We start from the raw sequence: 21310 nt of genomic DNA on the forward strand, positions 1-21310 counted from the left end.
CGGGGGAGGGGCGCCGGGGAGAGGGGGCGGGCAGTGTCGGGGGAGGGGCGCCGGGGGAGCGGGCAGTGCCGGGGGAGGGGCGCCCCCCACAAGGACCCACAGGCAGAGACAGCAGGTTCCAGGAGGGGAGAGGAGGGAGGGGCAGACTGGATTCTACATCTGTGCTCCAGTCCCGGGCCCCCAGTCACCGTCCCCGCACCGACCCCCGGGCACTGCCCCCCAGTCCCAGCCCCCCGGGACACCGGGAACCCACAGGACCACGAGTGAGGGGAAAACAAGGCCCTGAAACGAGGCGCTCTCCAAACCCACGAAGAGCCCTGGCCGCTCCTGCCTTCTCTTTCGTCTCCATGGACCCTACGGAGCCACATTTTCTTGAGGGGAGCCTCTAGTGCACCCCAGAATCCTCAGCGTAAATGACCGCTTCCCGTGTCGTAACAAGCGCCCCACGACCGATTCCAAAGAGGAGGCTAGAAACTCGGAGAGCCACACACCTGCCTCTTCAAAGCGCGTGGCTCCGAGGCTTGCACGCGCTTGTGCGAGACCCAGAACGAGTCCAGGACCGAAGGGTGAAACGCGGGGGGTGCGGACCGTCCGATCTGCCGGAGAAAACCACCACGGCCTTCCAGCAGGCTGCCTGGAGGGAGATGCAGGCACCGGACGGAGATGCGGATCATCCCGGAATCAACGCAGGGCAGGGCCCCAGGCTGCAAGGCCTTCACACCCAGGGTGTTTCACAACAATACGATTAAACTCACAAGGAGAAACGGGAACCCCAGCACGGTCCCGCTCATCCGTCCGCCGACCCAGACGCTGTGCGGGGCCTGGGGGTCCCCGGTGAGCAAGGCCCGGGCCTTTGTGCTCAAGCAGCCCGTGGTGGCCTTGGGGAGCTGGTGTGGGACATACACGGCGAGGCCGGGGACCAGCCTCCCGGCTGGGTGGAAGAAAACAGGCAGACAGGAGCCTGGCGTCTTTGGGGACAGAAAGGCCAGTGGGGCTGGAACAGCACGAGACAGACGTCAGAGCTCAGACAAGAAGAAAGAAGGCCCCACGGTGAGGCCGGGGGGGGAGCGTGGATCTTGGTGCCAACCGGACTGCAGACCAGAGAGCAAGTTTCATCCAGCATCTGCAGCCCCTGATGTCCATGCCGGGACCACCTCTTCAGTTACCGTCTAGAGAGGGCACGGGGGCAAAAGCTACCTCAAGGAGGCCCAGCGGGGAAGCTGGCCTGGCGTGGGTGGTCAGGGAGGGGGTCCCAGGAAGGCTCATGGTGCCCTACAACCACATGCCAAGGAGCCACAAAATCCTGTAACCATGGAAACTTCTTGACAAACAATCAAAATCCACCAGGAATAGGATTCGTCTCTGCTTCTCTGGGTGGTGCGTTAGGAAGACACGGGTCTAAACCCACAAATCAGCACCCGGGCAGCTCCGGGCACGGGCCGTGGTGCCACAGTCCTGATTCTGTCTTCCCCACAAATTAACACCTGGCCCCACGGCAGCGGCCGGCAAAGTGTCTGAAACAGAAAGACGCTTCATGGACAGTTTGGTTCAAATGCATCAGAACAACTTCCCAAACATGCAGATTACCTCCCTCTATGAAATTCTGAATTTGTTTTCAATAGAAAACACTTCTAAACTGGCAACGGTCTGAGTCCAAAGTGCTGGCACTGATGGTGTCTCTATTTTGGGGACGAGTCAGTACTTCACTCCCCACAGGGGTTGTAAGCTTAATGCAAACTGAATCTTCCTACAATTTCAACACCCTCATGATGCTGAGCACCAGGAGACAGCCCAATCAGTAGCTTCCGGTCAAAGACTTCAGGACACACCAGAGGATCCTACGTCATTAGCATCACAAAAGTGTGCATTTTTTAGTTGAGTTGCTTCCAAAAGCAAGGTCTGAACACATATTGATCAAAATGAGAACAGGGAACAAACCTTATGGAAATGCACCCGCAGACGGCCAACAAAAGAGAAATCGACCTTTTACAATTCATTATGTGCAGAATTAAGTACCGTATATGAAATTACAGGCAGTTTCAGTGTTTTGAAAATAAAATACAGCTTCCAGACCTAAGCAATGAGAAAAATAGTTATTCATTCTGACTCACTGTCAAGCCAACAGAGGTGGTAAAAGAAAAATGTTTTAAATGGCTTTAAAAGCTGTCATTGCCTTGAACTCTGACCACTGTAGACGACAAAATAAATATATTTTAATGTCAAGGGTTCTGCCCCTCCCCCCATCACAAACATCCTCTTCCTTGAAAGGAAGAGCTTGCGTTAGCCTCCACCTAACCAATCTGCGCTTCTTGGCATGTCTGCACAAACCAAGGTTATGATTTTTCAAAATCTAATTACCAAATGAATCTCTCAATCTCCACCAGCTCTTTGAGTTTGTTAGCCACCGATGCCAGGAATCTCGGCCGTAAGAAATCAATTTGAAAAGCAAACAGCTTCAAAGCTATCGGCAGCATTAGATGGTCTGTGGACCTGCTTCCCAGAGAGCATGCTTAATAATCCCCAGCGTGCTTAAAGACAATGATCCTGTCTTTAAGGCAAAGACAGAAGAGGCTGTAGGTCCCCCTGTACCGATGCTCTTCCCGACGGAGGAAGATAGACCCTTGTGACTTCTGCAGAGTGATTTTGTTGCCGCGCTCAACCACAGGATACGGAAATCGATCCCTTAGCTTGGCATTCAGACTCCAAAGTCAACATCTGAATTACTCTGGGTGAAAAGCAAAGGTGTCGCATTACTGATTCCTGGATGGACTGAGCTCCTCAGGGTAAACGATGTTCCCGTCTGCGTCAGCCCACCTCAGGTGGGTGTCCAGTGGGTTTGCTTTATGTATGCTGCTACTTTTCCTTTTTACTGGGTAAGATAGTGCAGGGCGTGGTGGTTCAAAGCTGCAGTGTTGGGAGTTCACCTCAAACACCAACCATCCTCCTCCGCATCGATGTCATCTTCAATAGGGTCTTTACTCTCTCTGAGCCTCAACTTCCTCATCTGTAAAATGGGATACATGTGTACGTGTTGGTTGAAACCATCACTTCTGGAAAACAGTATGGAGGTTCCTCCAAAAATCAAAACTAGAACTACCCTATGACCCGGCAGTGCACTACTAGGTATTTACCCAAAGGACACAAAACTGCGGATTCGAAGGGGCACACGCACCCCAGTGGATATGGGATTTTAAATACACAGAAGTGTCATTCTTGTCTGTAAGTAATCGGAGCTAACAACCTTCTAAACATGTTGTTCTTTTGTATAAAAACACATACCCGCCATCGCCAGGCTTTCTATTTTACTCCATCAATCTCCTTATTCTTGGGGCCTATACGGCAGTATTTTGTTTATATTTTATAGTCTGTTTTTCATTATTCCCTTTTCTTTTTTTTTTCTTAAAGATTTTATTTTTAAGTAAGCTCTACACCCAATGTGGGGCTCAAATTTATAATCCTGAGACCAAGAGCTGCACTCTGACTGTTTTAATATCTTAGAGTACAAGTCTTCAACATTATTCTTCTTAAATATTTGCCTTGTTCCACTAAGTCATGCATTTTTCTTAGTGAACTTGAGAATCATTTTGTCGCGTCACCCTTAAAGAAAACGTTGCTATTTTTATTGAAAAGATAGAATCATAAATTAATTTTCTATAATTATACTACATGATTATCTACATAATTAGACTAGTTAACCATATATATGAAACCTGTAATTTTGCATAAGCGGCCTTTTTGCCTCCACTTATGGTTTACGGATTTTGGTTATGTTACGCTGTTCCTTCAATTTAGAGCGTCTTCATGAAGTTCTTCCGAAATCATTTATATGTCTGTTATTTGTGAGCGGGATCTCGTCTCCGGGCTCTGCGCAAAGCAAGTGTTGCTATAATCAGACAAAATTATTGTTGCGGCTTCACTAGCGTGCCTGAGCTTCTCCAACTCTCTAGAAGACAGTCGTATACTTGCTCAATAATGATTTTCCTCCTACAAATAAAGAGGAACACACACACGTAAATGCATTCCTGGAAGACATTTAAAGAACGGTATTAAGCTGTATTGCATATAAGCAAGCAGCCAGGAGGGGACGTGGCTTTGTTTTCTTAATTCGGCACCAGACTATGCATATTTATTTGGTTATTCAAATCCTGTGGATGCGTTTCCTTTGTTGGCTTTTAACACGGAAGAGGTCTATCTGAGGGAGGTGAATTCTCGGGGCTGTTTACAGCGTTCTTCTTTAGACTTCGTGTTGAAAACATTAATAATCACGTAACTTGGTCCATCATCCATCCTTCCCAGTAGTTCCTCATGATGCTTCTCTTGCCTCACTGCATTGGCTTGGATAAAGAGTCTTGACTGTTTTTAACCTCAGCACAAAGGACAGCGAGCACGTCCAGGCTCAGAGGACCCCGGGCATGCACTGGGCACCGAGGGAAATGCAGGGTTCCCCAGGTGGGACGCACATCGTCATGCCCCCACAACGCACGAGACCATGCCCAGGCGGGAGCCACAGGGTTCGCCAGATTACACTTCGTCTCCGCATAAAACCACTCATACATACCGAGGAATATACACTACAGAAAAAGTGAGTCTTGACCAACCTCCCAGTGATTCTGAAACAAGCTCGGGGCACCAGAGCTACCGGACTCACCTACAAACACACTGCTCAGTCAGGATGCCAACAGTGAACATCGTTTACTCAGTGGTTCAGTATACTCTGCCATGACATGTACGGTGGCCCCTGGACTCAGATCCAGAACGGATCTACATCATGGGAAGGTGTCACTCTGTGCCTATCTTCTTGCTTTGATACCTTTAAATCCGAAATGCATGTTGAGTTTCATCCAAACGACTGTTCACAAAGATCAAGAAGTTTCCATCAAGGGAGCCTGGTGGGGGGGTGGGGGGGAGGGGGCTCAATTAGTTAAGCTGACAGCTCACAGCCTGGAGCTGCTTCAGAGTCTGTGTGTGTGTCTCTCTCTGCCCCTCCCCGACTCATACTCTGTCTCTGTGTCTCAAAAATAAATAAATAAATAAATGTTGAAAAAAAGACAAGACGTTTCCTTCAATACATCTCTCAACGCTATACAATTCTTGTAGATTTTTTTAAAAATTGGTTTTATTAATGTATGTTACTCCATTTGATTTCTAAATGGTTTATGGGAGACTTTTAGAGTTATTGTTGTCGATGAGATTTTCCTCTTTTCTATCTGTTTAGATTTTGGATGGCTTCATAAAATGCAATGAAAGAGCTTTATTTTGACCTACATCTTATTTCTCTTCCCTTTGTATTTATTTATGTTTATAGCCAATGGAATTGAATACTCCTTTAAAACTTAGAGGAAAACATCACACCAACCCACCTGGGCCCGGTGCCTTTTTTCCCCACCAGGGGAGAAGAATTTAGTAACATTTTAAGTTTTTTTCCACATACTCATTTGTTACAATTTATGTTTTTCACTTAAAACAAAGTTCACTATAAGACCATGTACGGTTTCTGTAGTTTTCGAGTCTGTAGACACGTTGGCTTCAAACGTGGCTCCTTCAGTCCCTGCCTCCCCGGCTCCGCCTTCCCGTCTCTCTGAGGCTCCTCGTACCCGAATGCTATTCAGGTGTGCTCCTGGCAACAGCTTCTCTCAAGCCTACCCGCGTCTTCTCTACCTCCAACGACACTCCCCTCGTCTTTTATGGAACCAAGTCATCTCATTCTGTTGCTCTTTCTCTCTCTTCAAATGCAGCTAAGGCCTCCATCCAGCCCGGGCTCCACGCAGGCATCAAGAATCTCTTCTGAAGAGATCCCGACTGCCCCTGGGGTCCGCGTACCTCATCGGCCAAAGAGCTAGCCCACTTTCTTCAGGTGCACCTGTTGGGGGGGTCTGTTAACCCTTTGAACAACTCTCTAATCCCACTGCCCTTGAGAAACGGAGTTGAATTTCTCAACAATATGGCGCACGAGGCGTGACCACCATATTGCCTACTCAGGAGCACCCGGAGAAGCCTGTTCACGTGGACCTTCTGGTTTGCTCTTCCCTGGGGCCGCCTGTCCCTTCATCCACATCCACCGGACACCTCATTACACTGGGGATCATAATCCCAGGTTAATTGAAGAGCCCTGGGTTGGGGAGGCAGGGGGAAGAGAAATGTCTCAGAAGGTTCTAGAAGCAGCCCCTGTGCACTTATTATGAAAACTCCCATCTATCTCTAGGACACTCATTCCACATTATTGAGGAAGGACACCCACTGGGGTAGAAGGGCCTGTGGGCTTCCTCCAACCTCTGTCCCAGGACATCCCCCGATGCCTGGGAAATGCAGATACTCTGAATTCTGGGTCACACGCTTATCTCCCTGAGCAGAGCCAGGAGCAGCTGGTGTGACTGAAGACGGCAGAAGTGTCGGATTTCAGAGTTCACCCCTGGACTAATTTATCCTTCAAAAGATATGTCCTTCGAAAGTCTCTGCTGTTTGGCAACAGATATGCAAATGGCTAAGTAGATGTTTGTTTATGAATACAAACATTCCAGAAAAGCCACCGCAGGTGAGTTGGTTTTACATTTTGCAAAGGAAATTAGAAAGCTAAGGTAATTAGTAGAAACACATCTAAAGGCATTTAATTTTTATTAATTTAACTGCACAGAATCAGCCAAATTAAAGCAAAAAGAAAAGAAAAACTAACCACTGAAATAGTGCAGGACCATTCCTGACCACAGGCGGCAGCCTCAGGAGGGCAAGCCCAGGAGGGAGGAGGAGCCAGAGGAAATGCATCCGTGACCCCAGGGGGCTTGCCCCCAGCCTGCCCAGGCCCCCCTGGGAAAGGGGGGCCATCACTGCTCCAGGGGAGGGGGGACTCTGCCAAGAAAGGCAGGCTCTGACTGTGCAGACGCTGCCTGTTCTAGAATTCCTGGCTTCCGGCTTGAGCGGAAATTGTACACAGGTAGCCTGCGGGCCACATCCAACCTGCCCGCCAGTTTCCTTTGGATCACACAATGTTGCATTTTTTTTTTAATTAGGGGGGAGCCTTAAAGAATTGGAAATTTTCACATAAAAATACAGATTTCAGGCTTCCTTTGGATATAGGATGTGCCAGCGATCCGGGGCCCACATTCCACAGGTCAGCGGTCACCTGGGGTGACAGACTCGGGCCCCCGGGGGGCTCAGTGCGTCCAGAGCCCGACTCCTCCCAGGCCGTGGCTCTCGGGCCGGCCCCCCGATTCGTGGGGGCCTCACACCTGCATGCTTCACGCACGTTCGTGTCAGGCTGGTGCTGAGAAGCAGGCGTGTTTGCTGTCGCCGCTCTAGAGGAATCTGGAGGCCCTGAGACTGGGGAGTGCCGGGACCGGCACGGAGCCACCAAGGAAGGAACGCGCCCTCTCCACCAGGACGCAGTGGGGCCGACAGAAGAGACGCATGTGCATCGGGGCTCCTCTGCGCTCAGGTCTGCAGCCCGGGGCAGGGACTGGCCCTTCCCAAGACGCTGTCCACCTGAGACTCCCTCACATTCCTGCCAAAGGTCTTTCCCCCCGGAGAAGGCGCCGAAACACGCGGGCATGGAACACGGGCACACACGTTTGTCACTCCAGCTCCGGGACTGAGGATGCCCTCCGAGACAATCCCGGGACTCGTTCTACGTGACATGATGCCCGGACCCCGAAACCTCCCCGCGCTGTGCCTGAACCTCTCCTGGCTGGAAAGTTGAGTTCATTACTGTGTAACTGAACGTGGCTGGAGAGAAATCCCTCCAGAAAGAAGATGTGGACGTCACACAGGGATACATCTGCTGGTCATCCTTCCAAGATTGTAAATGCGGGGGGGAGCACCTGGGGGCTCAGTCAGTTAAGCATCCAACTTGGGTCATGATCTCATGGTTTGTGGGTTCGAGCCCCGCGTCGGGCTCTGTGCTGACAGCTCGGAGCCTGGAGCCTGCTTCTGATTCTGTGTCTCCCTCTCTCTCTGCCCCTCGCCTGCTTATGATCTGTCTCTCTCTCTCTCTCTCTCAAAAATAAATAAATGTTAAAAAATTTTAAGTAAAATAACTGCCCAATGAAAAATTTAAGAGATGGTATGTACAAATGCAGATTTCCTGATTCTATTGAGCAAACAACGAAAGCCCTGACTGCTGGACCCCCGTCCACCGGTGACCGTCACTAGCGGGAAGCCCCCTCGCCACCCCCCAAGGTCGTGCACCCCAGCACCTCGGTCTTGTGCATTTCCGCACCTGCGGGGCCAGGAAGGGGGGAGTCTGGGGGACTGGCCAGAAATGGTTCCCAGAGTGCCATTTGCGGGAGAAGCCTTCTACTGTCCCGACACGCTTCTCCGCATCACACAGAGACCGCCCCCGGGCTCCATCGCCGCTTTATGGAGAACGGAACCAGAACACTCGGTCTCATTGGCCACACTCCGCGGCCCTTCCCTCTACCAGCGCTGGGGCATCAAGGGCTCATATTTGGCACCGCTGCTCCTCCGTCTGCAAAGTTCAGAGGACATGGTGCGCAAATCGGTCTCGGGTTCTTCCTGGTCTTTACTTGAAAGCATTTCCAGCCTGTGACAGGCAGGCGGGCGGGACCCATCCCGATGGGGCGGGATCCATGGGGGTGCAAACAGGTGCATCTGACTGAGGTCCCAGGGCAGCTGAGGAACAACCAGCCGCCGCCTGCAGCCACCCGGCCTCGGTCCATTATCCCTCGTTTGAAGCACCTGTGTTATCTCAGATAACCCTCCGGTTCAACACTCAGCCTCAGAAGGCGGGAGTGGACTTAACAGGGTGCAGATTTAGACCTAACAATGAACTCGAAAGCGGTGTTGGGAATTAGCATGAGAAAAACCTTAAACATGTCATTTTTGCTGACAAAACTCTTACTGTTGGTCCCCACTGCTTACGTAGCCCCTGGCATCACCCATATGGGCCTCTATTTAGGAAACGGGGATTTAGATTCTCAGCTGGAAGGGAGCAGGTGCAGGTGCAACAGCGCCGTGGATGAAAGAAGACATTTAAATCACACGAATCCCGCAGAGCACAGCTTACCGCACTCATGACACCGCGCTCCTCTGCGTTTCTGCCCAAGAAAGTCTGTTCTTTACGCAAGTGACAGGGACAGACAGAATTCAGTATATCCCGTCTAAAACAGAGACACAGAACCAAAATGGGGACACTGAATCATCAGACTTGACCCCGCAAAGAAAGACACTCTCAGATTGGTTCAGGAAACAAAATCTACCCAACAAAGAAACGCGGGATCAAGGCTGGGCAGTTATTTCAAGAAAGCAGCGGGGGCGCCTGTGGGCTCAGTCGGTTGAGCCTCCGACTTCGGCTCAGGTCATGATCTCATGGTTTGTGGGTTCGAGCCCCGCCTCGGGCTCTGTGCTGACAGCTCAGAGCCTGGAACCTGTCTTCGGATTCTGTGTCTCCCTCTGTCTCTGCCCCTCCCCTGCTGTCTCTCTCTCTCTCAATAAGTAAATAAATAAATAAACTTTAAAAAAGAGTCTGGACGGGCACTTGGGTGGTTCCGTTGGTTAAGCATCTGACTTCGCCTCAGGTCATGATCTCAAAGTTTGTGAGTTCGAGCCCCACATCGGGCTCTGTGCTGACAGCTCGGAGCCGGGAGCTGCTTCAGATTCTGTCTCTCTCTCTCTGCCTCTCCCCTCCTCGTATGCTGTCTTTCTCAAAAATAAATAAACATTAAAAATATTTTTTAAGCAGTTAGAAAATAAAAGCAACAAGTTGACTACTTACAAATGTATAAAGTCTTCTAGCAAAAACCTCGGGTCAAGCTGGAAATCAAGGTCGTGATGTAGACGGACAGATGGGGAGAATGCGCAGGAGCCCAAGGGTCCCCGTCTTGGTGGAAAGAAGCTTCCTTCTGGCCCCAAACGAAGCAGTCGGGCAGAGTTCTGATTCAAACACAACCAATAACACCACATCCTGGTTCTGGAAACCTTCTAGTCTCAGTGTAGCTGGGGAAGCCAGCAGCTGATGTGCATGACTGGAAATTTTTAAAAAAAGAACTCCTTAGAAAGACCAATAATCAAAAATGATAAGCCTCCGATTAACTAATCTCGGAAATATGAGCAGGAACTATAAATGATGAAAATTAGGAATGAGAAGGTAAATAAACACAGATGCTCAGGAAATTTAAAGACAGAAGACTGTATGAAGCCCTATGTTCATAAATTTGAAAATCTGGCCGGGGAGGGGGGAGATGTTTCTAGGAAACTGTAACATGCGAAAACGGACTCTGGAAAAGAGAGAAGCCTAAATTGGAAAAATGAGCGTCTAACAAATTGGAAGGTACAGAGCAGCTGTCCCTAAGAACAGTGCCGGTGGCGGGAGGGAAGCGGGAGGGACTTCTCCCCCGTCAGCAGCAGAAGGAAGTGCTCTCAGCCCGGACCCCACCACACCTCACGACACAACACAAACACTAACTGGATGGCAAAATTATTACCAGCATTTTTAGAAGGAAGAAGGGCAGAACGCCTCTATCACCAGAATCTACCAGCACAGGTCCGAGTGAAGGGAAGGACGCAGGAAACAGTAAGTAAGAGACACACGGATTGGAAAAAAAGACCGATTTACTACAGCAGACAGACAACAGCAGTGTCCATCTACCGACAAATCTGAAAGCCTTTTTCTGTATTTAAGGAAATGTAAAGAATGCAAAAGTCAGGGGCGCCTGGGTGGCTCAGTCGGTTGAACGTCTGCCTCATGATCTCATGATTCGTGGGACAGAGCCCCTGCGTCAGGCTCTGTGCGCAACGTGCAGAGCCTCCTTGGGGTTCTCTCTCTCTGCTCCTCCCCTGCTTGTGCTCTCTTTCTCTCTCGCTCTCTCTCTCTCTCTCTCAAAATAAATAAACTTTAAAAATAAAGAATAGGAAAATCACAAAATGTTAGCATTTCTTCATTTAGGATAGTCAGTAAATGACTGTTACTTTGTTTTGGGGTAGTATCCAGAAACGTGTGTGTGTGCGTGTGTGCGCTTAATATTTACCCAAAAAGGCGCAATGGGAAATCAGGCACCCTCAGTGGTTTTATATGTAAACTGTTACCCATATTCAAGGAAAATATATGCAGTCATACTCTATACACCTGTACCCTGGCAAACAGAAAGAAGAATATTCCAGAAGAAAAGCAATACAAGAATGTATCAAAGACAGGACTTACATAAAACATTTCTAGAACTCTAGCCAAAATAAACTTCAGTATTGTGACTCAGTGGAACCACTCTAGGAATAAAGAGAGAAATACTCAAACAGGTATTAATTTCTTATTCACCGTATTAAGCAAATGAAGAAGAAAAAGCATAGCACCATCTTGAGCCATGGCCCCGAGATCCACTTAAGGAAAATCAAAATTATCCCTAGATAAAAAGGCCCAAGCAAAATAAAAGAAATAGGTATTCTTAAAGAGAAGAAAATATTGGTATTTATCACTGACAGCACCACATGCCTGGAAAACGCATTCGACGCTACAGAAAAACAATCCCCAAGTCAGAGCGTTCAGTGAGGGGGCTGTGGGCACAGAACAGTCAGGAATCTGTTTACAGGAAACCATATCCGTTACAAATGCAGCGGCACAAAGTTTCCATTTAGACTCTTCAGTGGAGAACACAGTATCCACGAGCAGATTAACAAGGTAATTGTCAGACCTCTGTAAGAAAATGCCTAAAGTCTCCTGCGAAAGATGCAATGTTGGGGAAATTACAGGTTATCCGTTCCTTCCCAGAGGATCCGTTTACGCCGGCACTTAGTCAGCCTGACCCTGCTTCCCGCACCCCGTCCTGTGAGGCTCATACCAGTGGGCATGCCCCCACCCCTCCCCGCGCTCTCCCTCCATCCCACCTTCACCGAAGACCCGGCTGGGGGTCTCCCCAGATCCTCAGTGGCTTGCCGTTCTCAGGGACCTCAACATCCACAAAGGTGACCCTCGGACCTCTGGGCTCTTGGTTCCTTTGTGGGACTCTGGGGCCCCGAGGAGGTTCCTGCCCTGACCCCAGGACCATGACAGAAGGAGACACAGCCTCTGTGAATGCATCACCCGACAGGACGCAGGGCCTGGGACCCAAGGGCGTCTGCGGCACAAGGGGCCCTGGCCAGGCTCAGGATAGAATCCAGACAAAGGCGGGCAGGAGGCGAGGGCAGAGTTTACTGAAGGTACACAGGGTGCAGATGGTCTGGGATTTGCGCCCAAGGGCTTCATGCAGTCCTGCTCCAAACTGCGCCATCCTCAGACGTGTCCCACTCTAAAGAGGTCACTGACGCCTTGTCCCGTACAAGGAGGCCACACATGACCCGCATTCTGCGGCACAAGGAAAGGGGGGGTGCAGGTCCTGGCAAGAACAGAGGCAGGAGGGGCGCCTGGGGGCTCAGTCAGTTAAGCATCCGGCTTCGGCTCAGGTCATGATCTCATGGTTCGTGGGTTCGAGCCCCGTGTCAGGCTCTGTGCTGACAGCTCAGAGCCTGGAGTCTGCTTCGGATTCTGTGTCTCCCTCTGTCTCTGACCCTCCCCTGCTTGCACTCTCTCTCTCTGTCTCTCAAAAATAAAAAAGCATAAAATTTTTTAAAAAAAGAACAGAGGCAGGAAAAGGAGCAAGAAGCAGGTTTTCATGGAATCCTTCTATTCCTTAGCTCAGCAGGGCAAAATGGGCTCTGCCCTTGTGATTTGGCCCCTGGGGTGGGGCCAGCCTTCTGGGCTGCCCGGGGAGGGCACAGGGCACCCTCGGGAGCCCCTGAGAGCAGACCCAGGAGAGGAAGCCGGGCAGACCAAAAAGTGAGAAGGGCCCGTCATGCCGCTGCTGGCCTTTGAGATGGAGGTGGCCATGGGGGAGGGCAGGAAGGACACCGGACAGACGGCCAGCGGAGAGACAGGGCCCTCAGTCCTACAGCACCCAGGAGCTAGGTTCTCTGGATCGCTTGGGGAGCCTGGGGGCAGAGTCCCCGCCAAAGCCTGCAGCTAAGAGCCCAGGCCCCTGGCACCTGGTGTCAGCCCAGCGTGACCTGGAGCTCCCCGCCCCGGGCGTCTGGCCCGCAGCCCGAGCGCTGTGTGGCCGTGACATGGGCCCCATCTCTCACTCAGGAGCCCTTCTCCATGCCACTCAGCCCCAAGGGTGCAGCCAGGCCGAGCCTCACCGGGAAGGGCGCTGTCTACACCGCTGCACCCCAGGCGCCCACGTGCTCACCACGAAGCCTGACCTTCCCCCTCTCATCCCCAGCCCTCACTCTCCTGCCTCCGTGGAGCTCGGCACTGGGTCTGCGGAGGCGCCTCCGTGCTGTCACCGGGCACAGGTCCCGGCCCGCAGCTCCAGGGCCGCCCGCGGGCCTCCGGGTCCCTGAGAACGAACACAACTGACCTTCCCCAAGCCTCTCTCCGGCTGAGATCGCCCGGCCTGGATTTGTCACGGGCACCGAGGACCCTGAGTGACACGGTGAGGCTGCGCCCCCTGTGTCTCCCTCCCTGGCCCTGCGTCTCCCTCGCTCTGCCCCACGGTCCCAGCCTTGGTACGAATCGGCTCCGGACCACCTCGGGTCCCTGAAACACCACCCTGAAGCCCTGCTAGCCTGGTTTCGCCCTCACCACGCGGCCGCTGTGACCACCGCCTGGGTCTGCGCATCACGTGACGGCGCTGTCCCTCCGTCTGTCCATCCTGCTCAACAGCATCTGGCTTCGGCTCCCCCCCGGGCCGCACGGCCCTCTCCCAGACGTGACCGGCTCCGGAACTTCCTTCTCTCGCTCTGGGTCACTCTGTCCCTCGCCACACCCGTCCCCTGGGGCAGCCGCTCTGCCATCAGGACGCATGCACCTCCTCCCGGTGTCCAGGCCTGCCCCCTGAGCCCCAGCTCCGCAGACCCAGTGCCTGCCGGGCAGACCTGCTTCTCCAAACAGGGCTGACGCACCCTTCCCGACGGCCTTGTCTCCCGGGCTCCTGTCCCGGTTAACGGCACCCTCGGGCCAGCGGCTCGGGTCTTCCCGGTCCCATCCCTTCCCCGACTGCTCCCACGCCATCCGCCAGTGGCCTGTGTGCGTCGCACCTGCCCGCCCACGGGTCCGCAGACCCAGCGCCCCCCGCCCCGTCCGTGGACCACCAGACGACCGAGCGGCCGGCTCCCTGCCTCCTCCCTCCCGGCCGTGGGCATCATCGCCGTGGGGGCCTTGAAAACAACGAGATCCAGAAGTAAGGGTGCCTCGCGTCCTCGGAAAACCCTTCCTCCACTCCCTGCTTCAGTGTGTGAAGTCTGAGGCTCCGGGGCTCCGGGTCCCATGTGTGCTGGCCGCCAGCCTGGCTCCCGGTGTAGCTGGTGAGGAGGACGTGCCAGTCGGCGTTTGGCCCACCCGCTTTCAGGGCCAGGCCGCCGCCGCCTCCGGGAGGCCCTTCTCCGGCTGCTCCCCTAACTGTCACCTCTGCTCCCTTCCGGATCCGGCTGTAATCCACGGCACCGCAGCTGAGGCAGACACACCCCCGCAGGCCTCTCCACCCCCAAGTCATCGCTTCCACTTCCTTCCATGTGCGACGCCCCCCTTCCCTGTGCGTCCTCAGTCGCCCCCAACAGCCTAAGAGTCTGGACGTTCTTCCTGGGACACACTAGGGGCGTGATGGATATTTATTGGAAAAACAGTTTAAGACCTACAGGAGAGGGCTAACTGTGCGGTAATGAACCTGAGGGCACCTGTTAACAAAGGGTTAACACATGCGTGCAGTGCGGGTCCGGGCGCAGCCATTAGGGGAGCGACCTCGTTTAGTTCCCTGAAAGCACGTCGGCACCCAGGATATACTGTGGGTGAAAACGCAGGCACGGCTAGGCAACGTAAGTGAGTCAGTCCCTGCCGCCTCCCCGGGAGGAACGCAGTGTGGACGCACCCAGAGCCACACCCACCAGCGTGCGCCAACGCCTGCGCGCCTGGCCGCTGCCCCGCACCCGGGGCGCCTGCCGCACTTCTAGGACCCACAGCTGATGCTTCGTCAAACCATTCCAAGCATCTCTTCTTCTAATATTTATTAATTTTGAAAGACAGAGAAACAGAGCACGAGTCGGGGAAGGGCCGAGAGAGAGAGGGAGAGAATTGGAAGCAGCTCCAGGCTCCGAGCTGTCAGCGCAGAGCCTGACACAGGTCTCGAACCCATGAACTGTGAGATCCTGACCTGACCTGAAGTCACACACTCAACCGGCTGAGCCATCCAGGCACCCCAAGCACCTCTTTTTAAATCAGATGTCCATGGGGCGCCTGGGGGGCTCAGTCGGTTAAGCGTCCAGCTTCTGGCTTCGGCTCAGGTCATGATCTCATGGTTCGTGGGTTTGGGCCCCATGTCGGGCTCTGTGCTGACAGCTCAGAGCCTGGGGCCTGCTTCACATTCTGTGTCTCCCTCTCTCTCTGCCCCTCCCCTGCTCATGCTGTCTCTCTCTCTCAAAAATAAAATAAAACATAAAAAAAATTTAAATCAGATGTCCATGCAGTGGCCATCAGGGACTTCACTGCTGTTTGTAACGGTGTGTGTGCGTGACCGTCAGAAAGGGGGGTTTTCTCTACGTGGCAGGATTTAACCGTCACCCTTTTTCTGCGTTAGGCTGGTCTCCACCATCTGACTTTTCTACAATTATTTTGTGTTCCTTCTACAACTAGAAATCGAAGTTCTTTTCCTTTGGAAAACAGGGCAGAGGCGATGTCTGAGATGCAGGATGAATTCGGAGTCAGCCAAGGCGGGCTACTGACCACGGGGAACCTCGGGTCCAGCGGCAAACCCACGCCTCGCGGGGTTCCTCTCGGGGTCCCCCTCCTTGGGTCGCATCGCTGGGACACGGGGGTGAACAGGAGCCCGGGGGCGGGGGGGGGGGGTCAGCTCTGCCCGGGATCGCCTGCCAGGCAGGTGGGCAGGAGCAGACGTTGCAGAAAACTCGCCTGCTCCTACTTCCGCACCCGGAACACGTCTTGCGGGGCCAGGGGCCTCTTCTACGAGAGCGCAGGGAAGAGCATCAGCCGGAACGTGGACACCCGCACGCACGTGACTGCACGTGACAACTCCTCTGGCCGACGAAGCGTTAAAACGTGTGCCCCCCAAACTGGGTCAGAGTGGAACATGGACAGCCATCGGCCCCATTTTCCAGACAGAAAAACCGAGTTGCTAACGACGCAGGGGAGCTAATCAGCGCTCCCTTTGGAGACAGCACGGGGCTAATTTATGACGAAAGGCACGCGCGATCTTGGTGCAACTCACACCAAGAAAAAGCTAAATACAAATATTAATTACAGGAAAACAGAGACGAAATAAAACATCCCTAAATAGAAAACACCAAAGGAGACGCGAATTCTATCTTCGAGCCCATAAACGGAAGATAAAAATGACGAACACCACCATTAAGAGGAGACGGGGGAAGAGCTATTTTGTAACCACCAGCCCTCGCTCGCCCCGGGAGAAGGTTCCTCGTGAGACGTCAGTCTCCCCGAGACCGTGCCCCCCAGAGCGCCCGCACCGCCGCCCGCCCGGGGCCTCGGATTACGCCATCCGCTAAAACGGACGCAGATGATACTCTCAGGCCAAGCAATTCCAAAGACTGAGATCGTTCTATCGGAGACGAGAATTCCGGAATACGGCCGCGCACCGCAACATAAATAGATACCACATTTCCCTATTCTGGGAACGAGTCAGCTTTTATGACAGCCGTCCAATTTCATCCGAGAACAGCACGTGGCTAATGAGACAGGAGTCAGTTTAATAACTAGCTGACATTAATAATAGAAATGGGCCATGAGAAAGGTTGTTTACAACCACGAAAGAATGACGCAAGGGTTGCCGTTAAAATCCCTGGCAGGGAGACCTTGACCTTGGTACATTCGTGAGTGACCCAGCCAACCCGGAAGTACTGAAGACTGACTGGGTGTTAAACATGGTAGGTTCTCTGCGGCCGCGCAGATGTTTTCTTTCCGAAGAAGACAAGGACCTGAATGCTCACCTGCGCACACGGTAGTAGATGGGGACAGGGAGCCACCCTCCACTGGGGACATCTGGAAGCAAACGAGGCAACGAGAAGGCATTCGCACATTTAGTCTCTGCCATGAAGAGCCTAGGACGGGGCCCCTGGGCGGCTCAGTCAGTTCAGCGTCCAACTTCAGCTCAGGTCATGATCTCAGGGCCTGTGAGTTCAAGCCCCGTGTCAGGCTTTGGGTCGACAGCTCGGAGCCTGGAACCCGCTTCCGATTCTGTGTCTCCCTCTCTGTCTGCCCCTCCCCAACTCGTGCTCTGTCTCTCTGTTTCTCTGTGTGTCTCAAAAATAAATCAACATTAAAAAAAAGAAAAGAGGCTGGGGAAAGTCTGGCCCTTGACCACCAAGCATCGTTATCCGTGTGTGATTCCGAGGGCTCTGTCGCGGAAGCTCAGAAGGTCCTCACTCTGTTTGAGAAGCGACGGAGGCCAGACGTCAGCAAGCAGGAAGAGGGGACAGATGAAATCCAAAAGTAAAGATGAAACGGAATGTGGGATACAGGTCTTCCGTGAGGGCGGCTGCCTCTGACAGGAGGAGCGAGCTGACGGACGGACACACTCACGTGGACACACTCGTGTGCACTTTGCCCACTGTATCTGTGATGCACGGGGCAGCCCAGGTGGCCCCCTTCCTTCCCTAGGAGCTACCGACGTGTCCAGGAAGCCACCCACCCCTTCCCCACCACTTGCTGCAGAAAACTTTGAACCAGAATGAAAACACAGATCCCCACGACCAAGTGCGAGAATGCCTTTTTGGATGACACGTTCCTTAGAGACAAGGAAGCCTGTTTCAGCTTCCTGGCACGGACCCCACCCCTAGTGCCGCACACGGCCGAGGTGCTCCAAGGCCAGCTGGTGCTCCATGAGCGGGTGGGGAAGGAGAGCTGGCCTCGGCTCACTGTCCCTGCCATTCCACGTGTCCAGCACCGAGGCTGACACGGGGCTTGAACTCATGAACTGTGAGATCATGACCTGAGCTGAAGTCAGACACTCAACTGACTGAGCCCCCCAGGAACCCCTAATGTTCATTTATTTTTTAGAAGAAAGGGAAAGCAGGAGAGGGAGAGAGAGAGAGAAAGGAAGACAGAGGATCCGAAGCAGTTCTGTGCTCACAGCAGAGAGCCCAGTGCAGGGCTCGAACTCAGGAACCACGAGATGATGACCTGAGCTGACGTCAGAGCTGGGGGTCAGACTGGGCCCCCCGATGCCCCTCAACCCCCTCCTCTGTTCAGTGCCGCGCTGAGCTCTGGCCACGTCCGCCCCTCCCACTAGCCTGTGCAATGAACATGACCATCAGCTCCGCTCTCCGGCGAAGGAACGCTGTGACTTGCCCGACAGCACCCGGCTCACATGCGGCCATGCTCAGTCTCTCTTGGCCCCAAAACGCATGTTTTCGCGACCCGGCACATGCACACAAAGACACAAACACCCGCACCCACACCGGCTCATGCCTCCCCCACCTGGAGCTCGGGGGACGCCAAGGGCAGACCTTACAACAGAGCTGCGCTCTGGCTACCGAGGTCATGAGACAGGGTCCACGGTCATTTCTGTCCTAACGCCTGCCGGAGGCACCCAGGACGCTCGCTGCCCCTCTGACATTTCCTTGCCGTAGAACGAGCCTTCCCCAACCAGGGCTCAGACGGCAAGTCTCCGGGTGGAAAGCGGGTCTGAGAAAGTGCTTCTGTCACTGGAAGAGAAAAGTGCGTTTTTAACCCCCGCCTGGACGGAGCCCGTTCTGAGCGAACACAGGCACGCGCTGCTCTTCGTGGGAATCCGGAAGCTGGGGAAAGCGCCTCCATTAAAAATAAAATATGTATAAGCTGCTGCGACGTCGCTCAGTGATTAAAAACGTAATCTTCCTGAAGAAATGTGCCACATATTTGTTTATATTAATGTTAATGACTTGCTAACTAATGATAAATGTATGATAATTTATTCTAAGTGAAACGAAGTGCACCCTAAAGACAGACTCTGTAAGTGGCGCTTCTGCTCAGCCGGCTCTGGAGCAGGACATTAATAACGATCATCTCTCTCCGCGGTGAAAACGACTGCATGCAAATCATACGCAAAGGTACCCACAGTCGCCAAAGAATGGCCAAGCGGGGGTCCTCCGAAGCCGAAAGTACTGGCAACTGTGGCCTGGCCGCGCCCTGGGTGCCGCGGCTCAGAAACTCATCTCACGGCGCACGAGCGTTTCCCGCGGCACGGTCTTTGGGCGCATTTCAGATTCAGGGTTCTCCGTCTCTGCTTCTCCGCACATAAATAGAATTAATAAAACCGGCGTAATGTTCTATTGTATGCATTTAGAAATCATTAAGCCAAACCGTTTCTGCGAATCTAGAAATTACATAGTATCTTTATAAATAACGTTAACAATGCTAACCTACCCGCGCACATAAATCTCACAGCCCGCCCACCCCCGCCGCCGCCCAATCACAACCTATCACCTATGGGTGGATGCGGTTTGAGCACGGAAATTAAATCCAAGCAGTTGTCAGCGGCTGACAGGGCTGGTCGGCAGGCAGACCCTTAGCCTCTTCTCCGCTAGCAGGAGGGAGGGAGCGAGGGAAGCAGGGGCCACGTCCAGGCCACCGCTGGGACCTGGGGGCAGCTGAAAGGTTTCGCCGCAGAGTGCAGGGAAGGAAAGGGCGTGCCCCTGAAGCATGAACTTTGCCCCCGAATGAGGACGAGTGAGTCTCGGCACTGGGCCTGAAATGACCGAAGGCCCCACAGCAAAGCGGCAGAGCCGTCCCTTGTGAGAAACCCGGGCTCTGACCACGAGCGAGGGGGGCGAGGGCCGGCGGCGGGCTGTGGCATCCCGCCCCGCTTGGATGGCCAGCTGGCGGCCGGGCTCGAGGTCTGTCTGTCCCCGAGGGCCGGGTCTCACCTCCCACTTGTGGAAGAGAATCGGGACCTTGCGGCCGCGGAGCCTCCCGCCCCTCGGGGACAGCGGCTCCAGCTGCATCGTGCCCCGCACCCCGCCCTCCAGCTGCGCACGCAGGACGGCGGGACCCACTGGTTCGATCCCCAGAAGGATGTGCGCAGGGGGCCCGGGGACAGAGGCTGACAGATGGGGGGTCGGGTAGAGCGTGCACACGCACACACACATACATGCACGTGCACACACATATACATGCAGGCACACACAGGCCCGTGCACGTACACACATGGACATGCATACACACCCGTGCACATACATGTGTGCACATGCATGTGTGAACACGGGCACACACACGCAAGCACACACAGGCATGCATGTGCACACACGTACACACCTGTGTGCACACGCACACAAGCAGGCACACACGTATGCACGTGCATGCACACACGCGTGCACACCCGCCCCCCCACACACACCCAGAGCGGCGTGTGCAGCATAGCAAGTATTTCATGAGGGTTATTACAACCACAGGGACTTACAAAAATGCAAACCTGAGTGTTTTAGCCAGAACTTCCAGTAACTGGGGACAGAAAAGTCACTGTAATTGGACAGATGCTGAGAAGTGACTTTTCCTGACACCTGCTACTCAAAGTTCTAAGTGACAAAGGACTCCAGGGCTCCAGCGGTGCGGGCAGGCTCCGCCCCTCCCCCACTTGCTTCCCCCCACCTTCCCCGCCCACCACGGTCCTGCTCCCTCCGTGGCCGACCCGTCCCCACACAGAGGACAGCACGGGACACGGCCACGTGTGAGCTGGCCCTTCACAGCGAGCCGCCATCGCTCCACGGCAGCACAGGGGGCCCGTCGGTTTCTGAAGGGCGGATGCTGTCTGTCCCATTCTCGCCGGCCGCGGGGAGGGCCACGCGGAGGCTGTGCACGGAGCACCGCGTGCTCGTGGTCACGAGATGGACCCCAGCACGCCTCTGTCCGCCTCGGGGGCCCCGTGCCCGTGCCCGGATCCTACAGGATGAGACTCGGCCAAGGCTGCTCAGCTCTGCCTGCCACCGCCGCCCGGACCCTGCCACGGTCCATGCAGAAGGCTGTCTACTGGTCACATCTCTGAGTCCCGGGGACGTCCCACAAAGGGGACACCTCCGATGACCCGGCTTTTACCTTCAGGGAGCTTTGTTCCCGTGGAGCCCGGATCCTCCTCTTCCAAGGAGCTCTCCAGGCATCCAGGACCGCGGCCGGGGGTCCAGCCGGTACCCCCCCTCCAGCTGACGAGGCCTCCAGCAGCCCCGGCTCCCGAGCGGGGTCTCTGCTGTCTGGCCTCTGTGTGTACAGTGAGACAAAGTGGTGGCTCAGGCGGTTAAGCGTCCGGCTTCGGCTCAGGTCATGATCTCATGGTTCGTGGGTTCGAGCCCCGCGTCGGGCTCTGTGCTGACAGCTCAGAGTCTGGAGCTGCTTCCGATT

The 21310-nt window shown here is 53.9% G+C and overlaps 1 protein-coding gene across 1 annotated transcript in view; it reads right to left on the reverse strand.

Moving 5' to 3' along the window:
- The window catches only part of TMEM132D (transmembrane protein 132D), a 442505-nt gene extending 432066 nt beyond the window's left edge, over positions 1 to 10439 (reverse strand). The window contains exons 1-2 of the mRNA XM_029921636.1: positions 10434 to 10439; positions 9725 to 9740 (exon numbers count right to left, since the gene is read on the reverse strand). Coding sequence (XP_029777496.1) covers positions 9725 to 9740; positions 10434 to 10439 — 22 coding nt within the window. The remainder of the gene's footprint in view (positions 1 to 9724; positions 9741 to 10433) is intronic.
- Between the last annotated feature and the right edge of the window lie 10871 nt (positions 10440 to 21310).

This window comes from Suricata suricatta, chromosome 14 (genome assembly GCF_006229205.1).
Source record: "Suricata suricatta isolate VVHF042 chromosome 14, meerkat_22Aug2017_6uvM2_HiC, whole genome shotgun sequence".
Lineage (NCBI taxonomy): Eukaryota > Metazoa > Chordata > Mammalia > Carnivora > Herpestidae > Suricata > Suricata suricatta.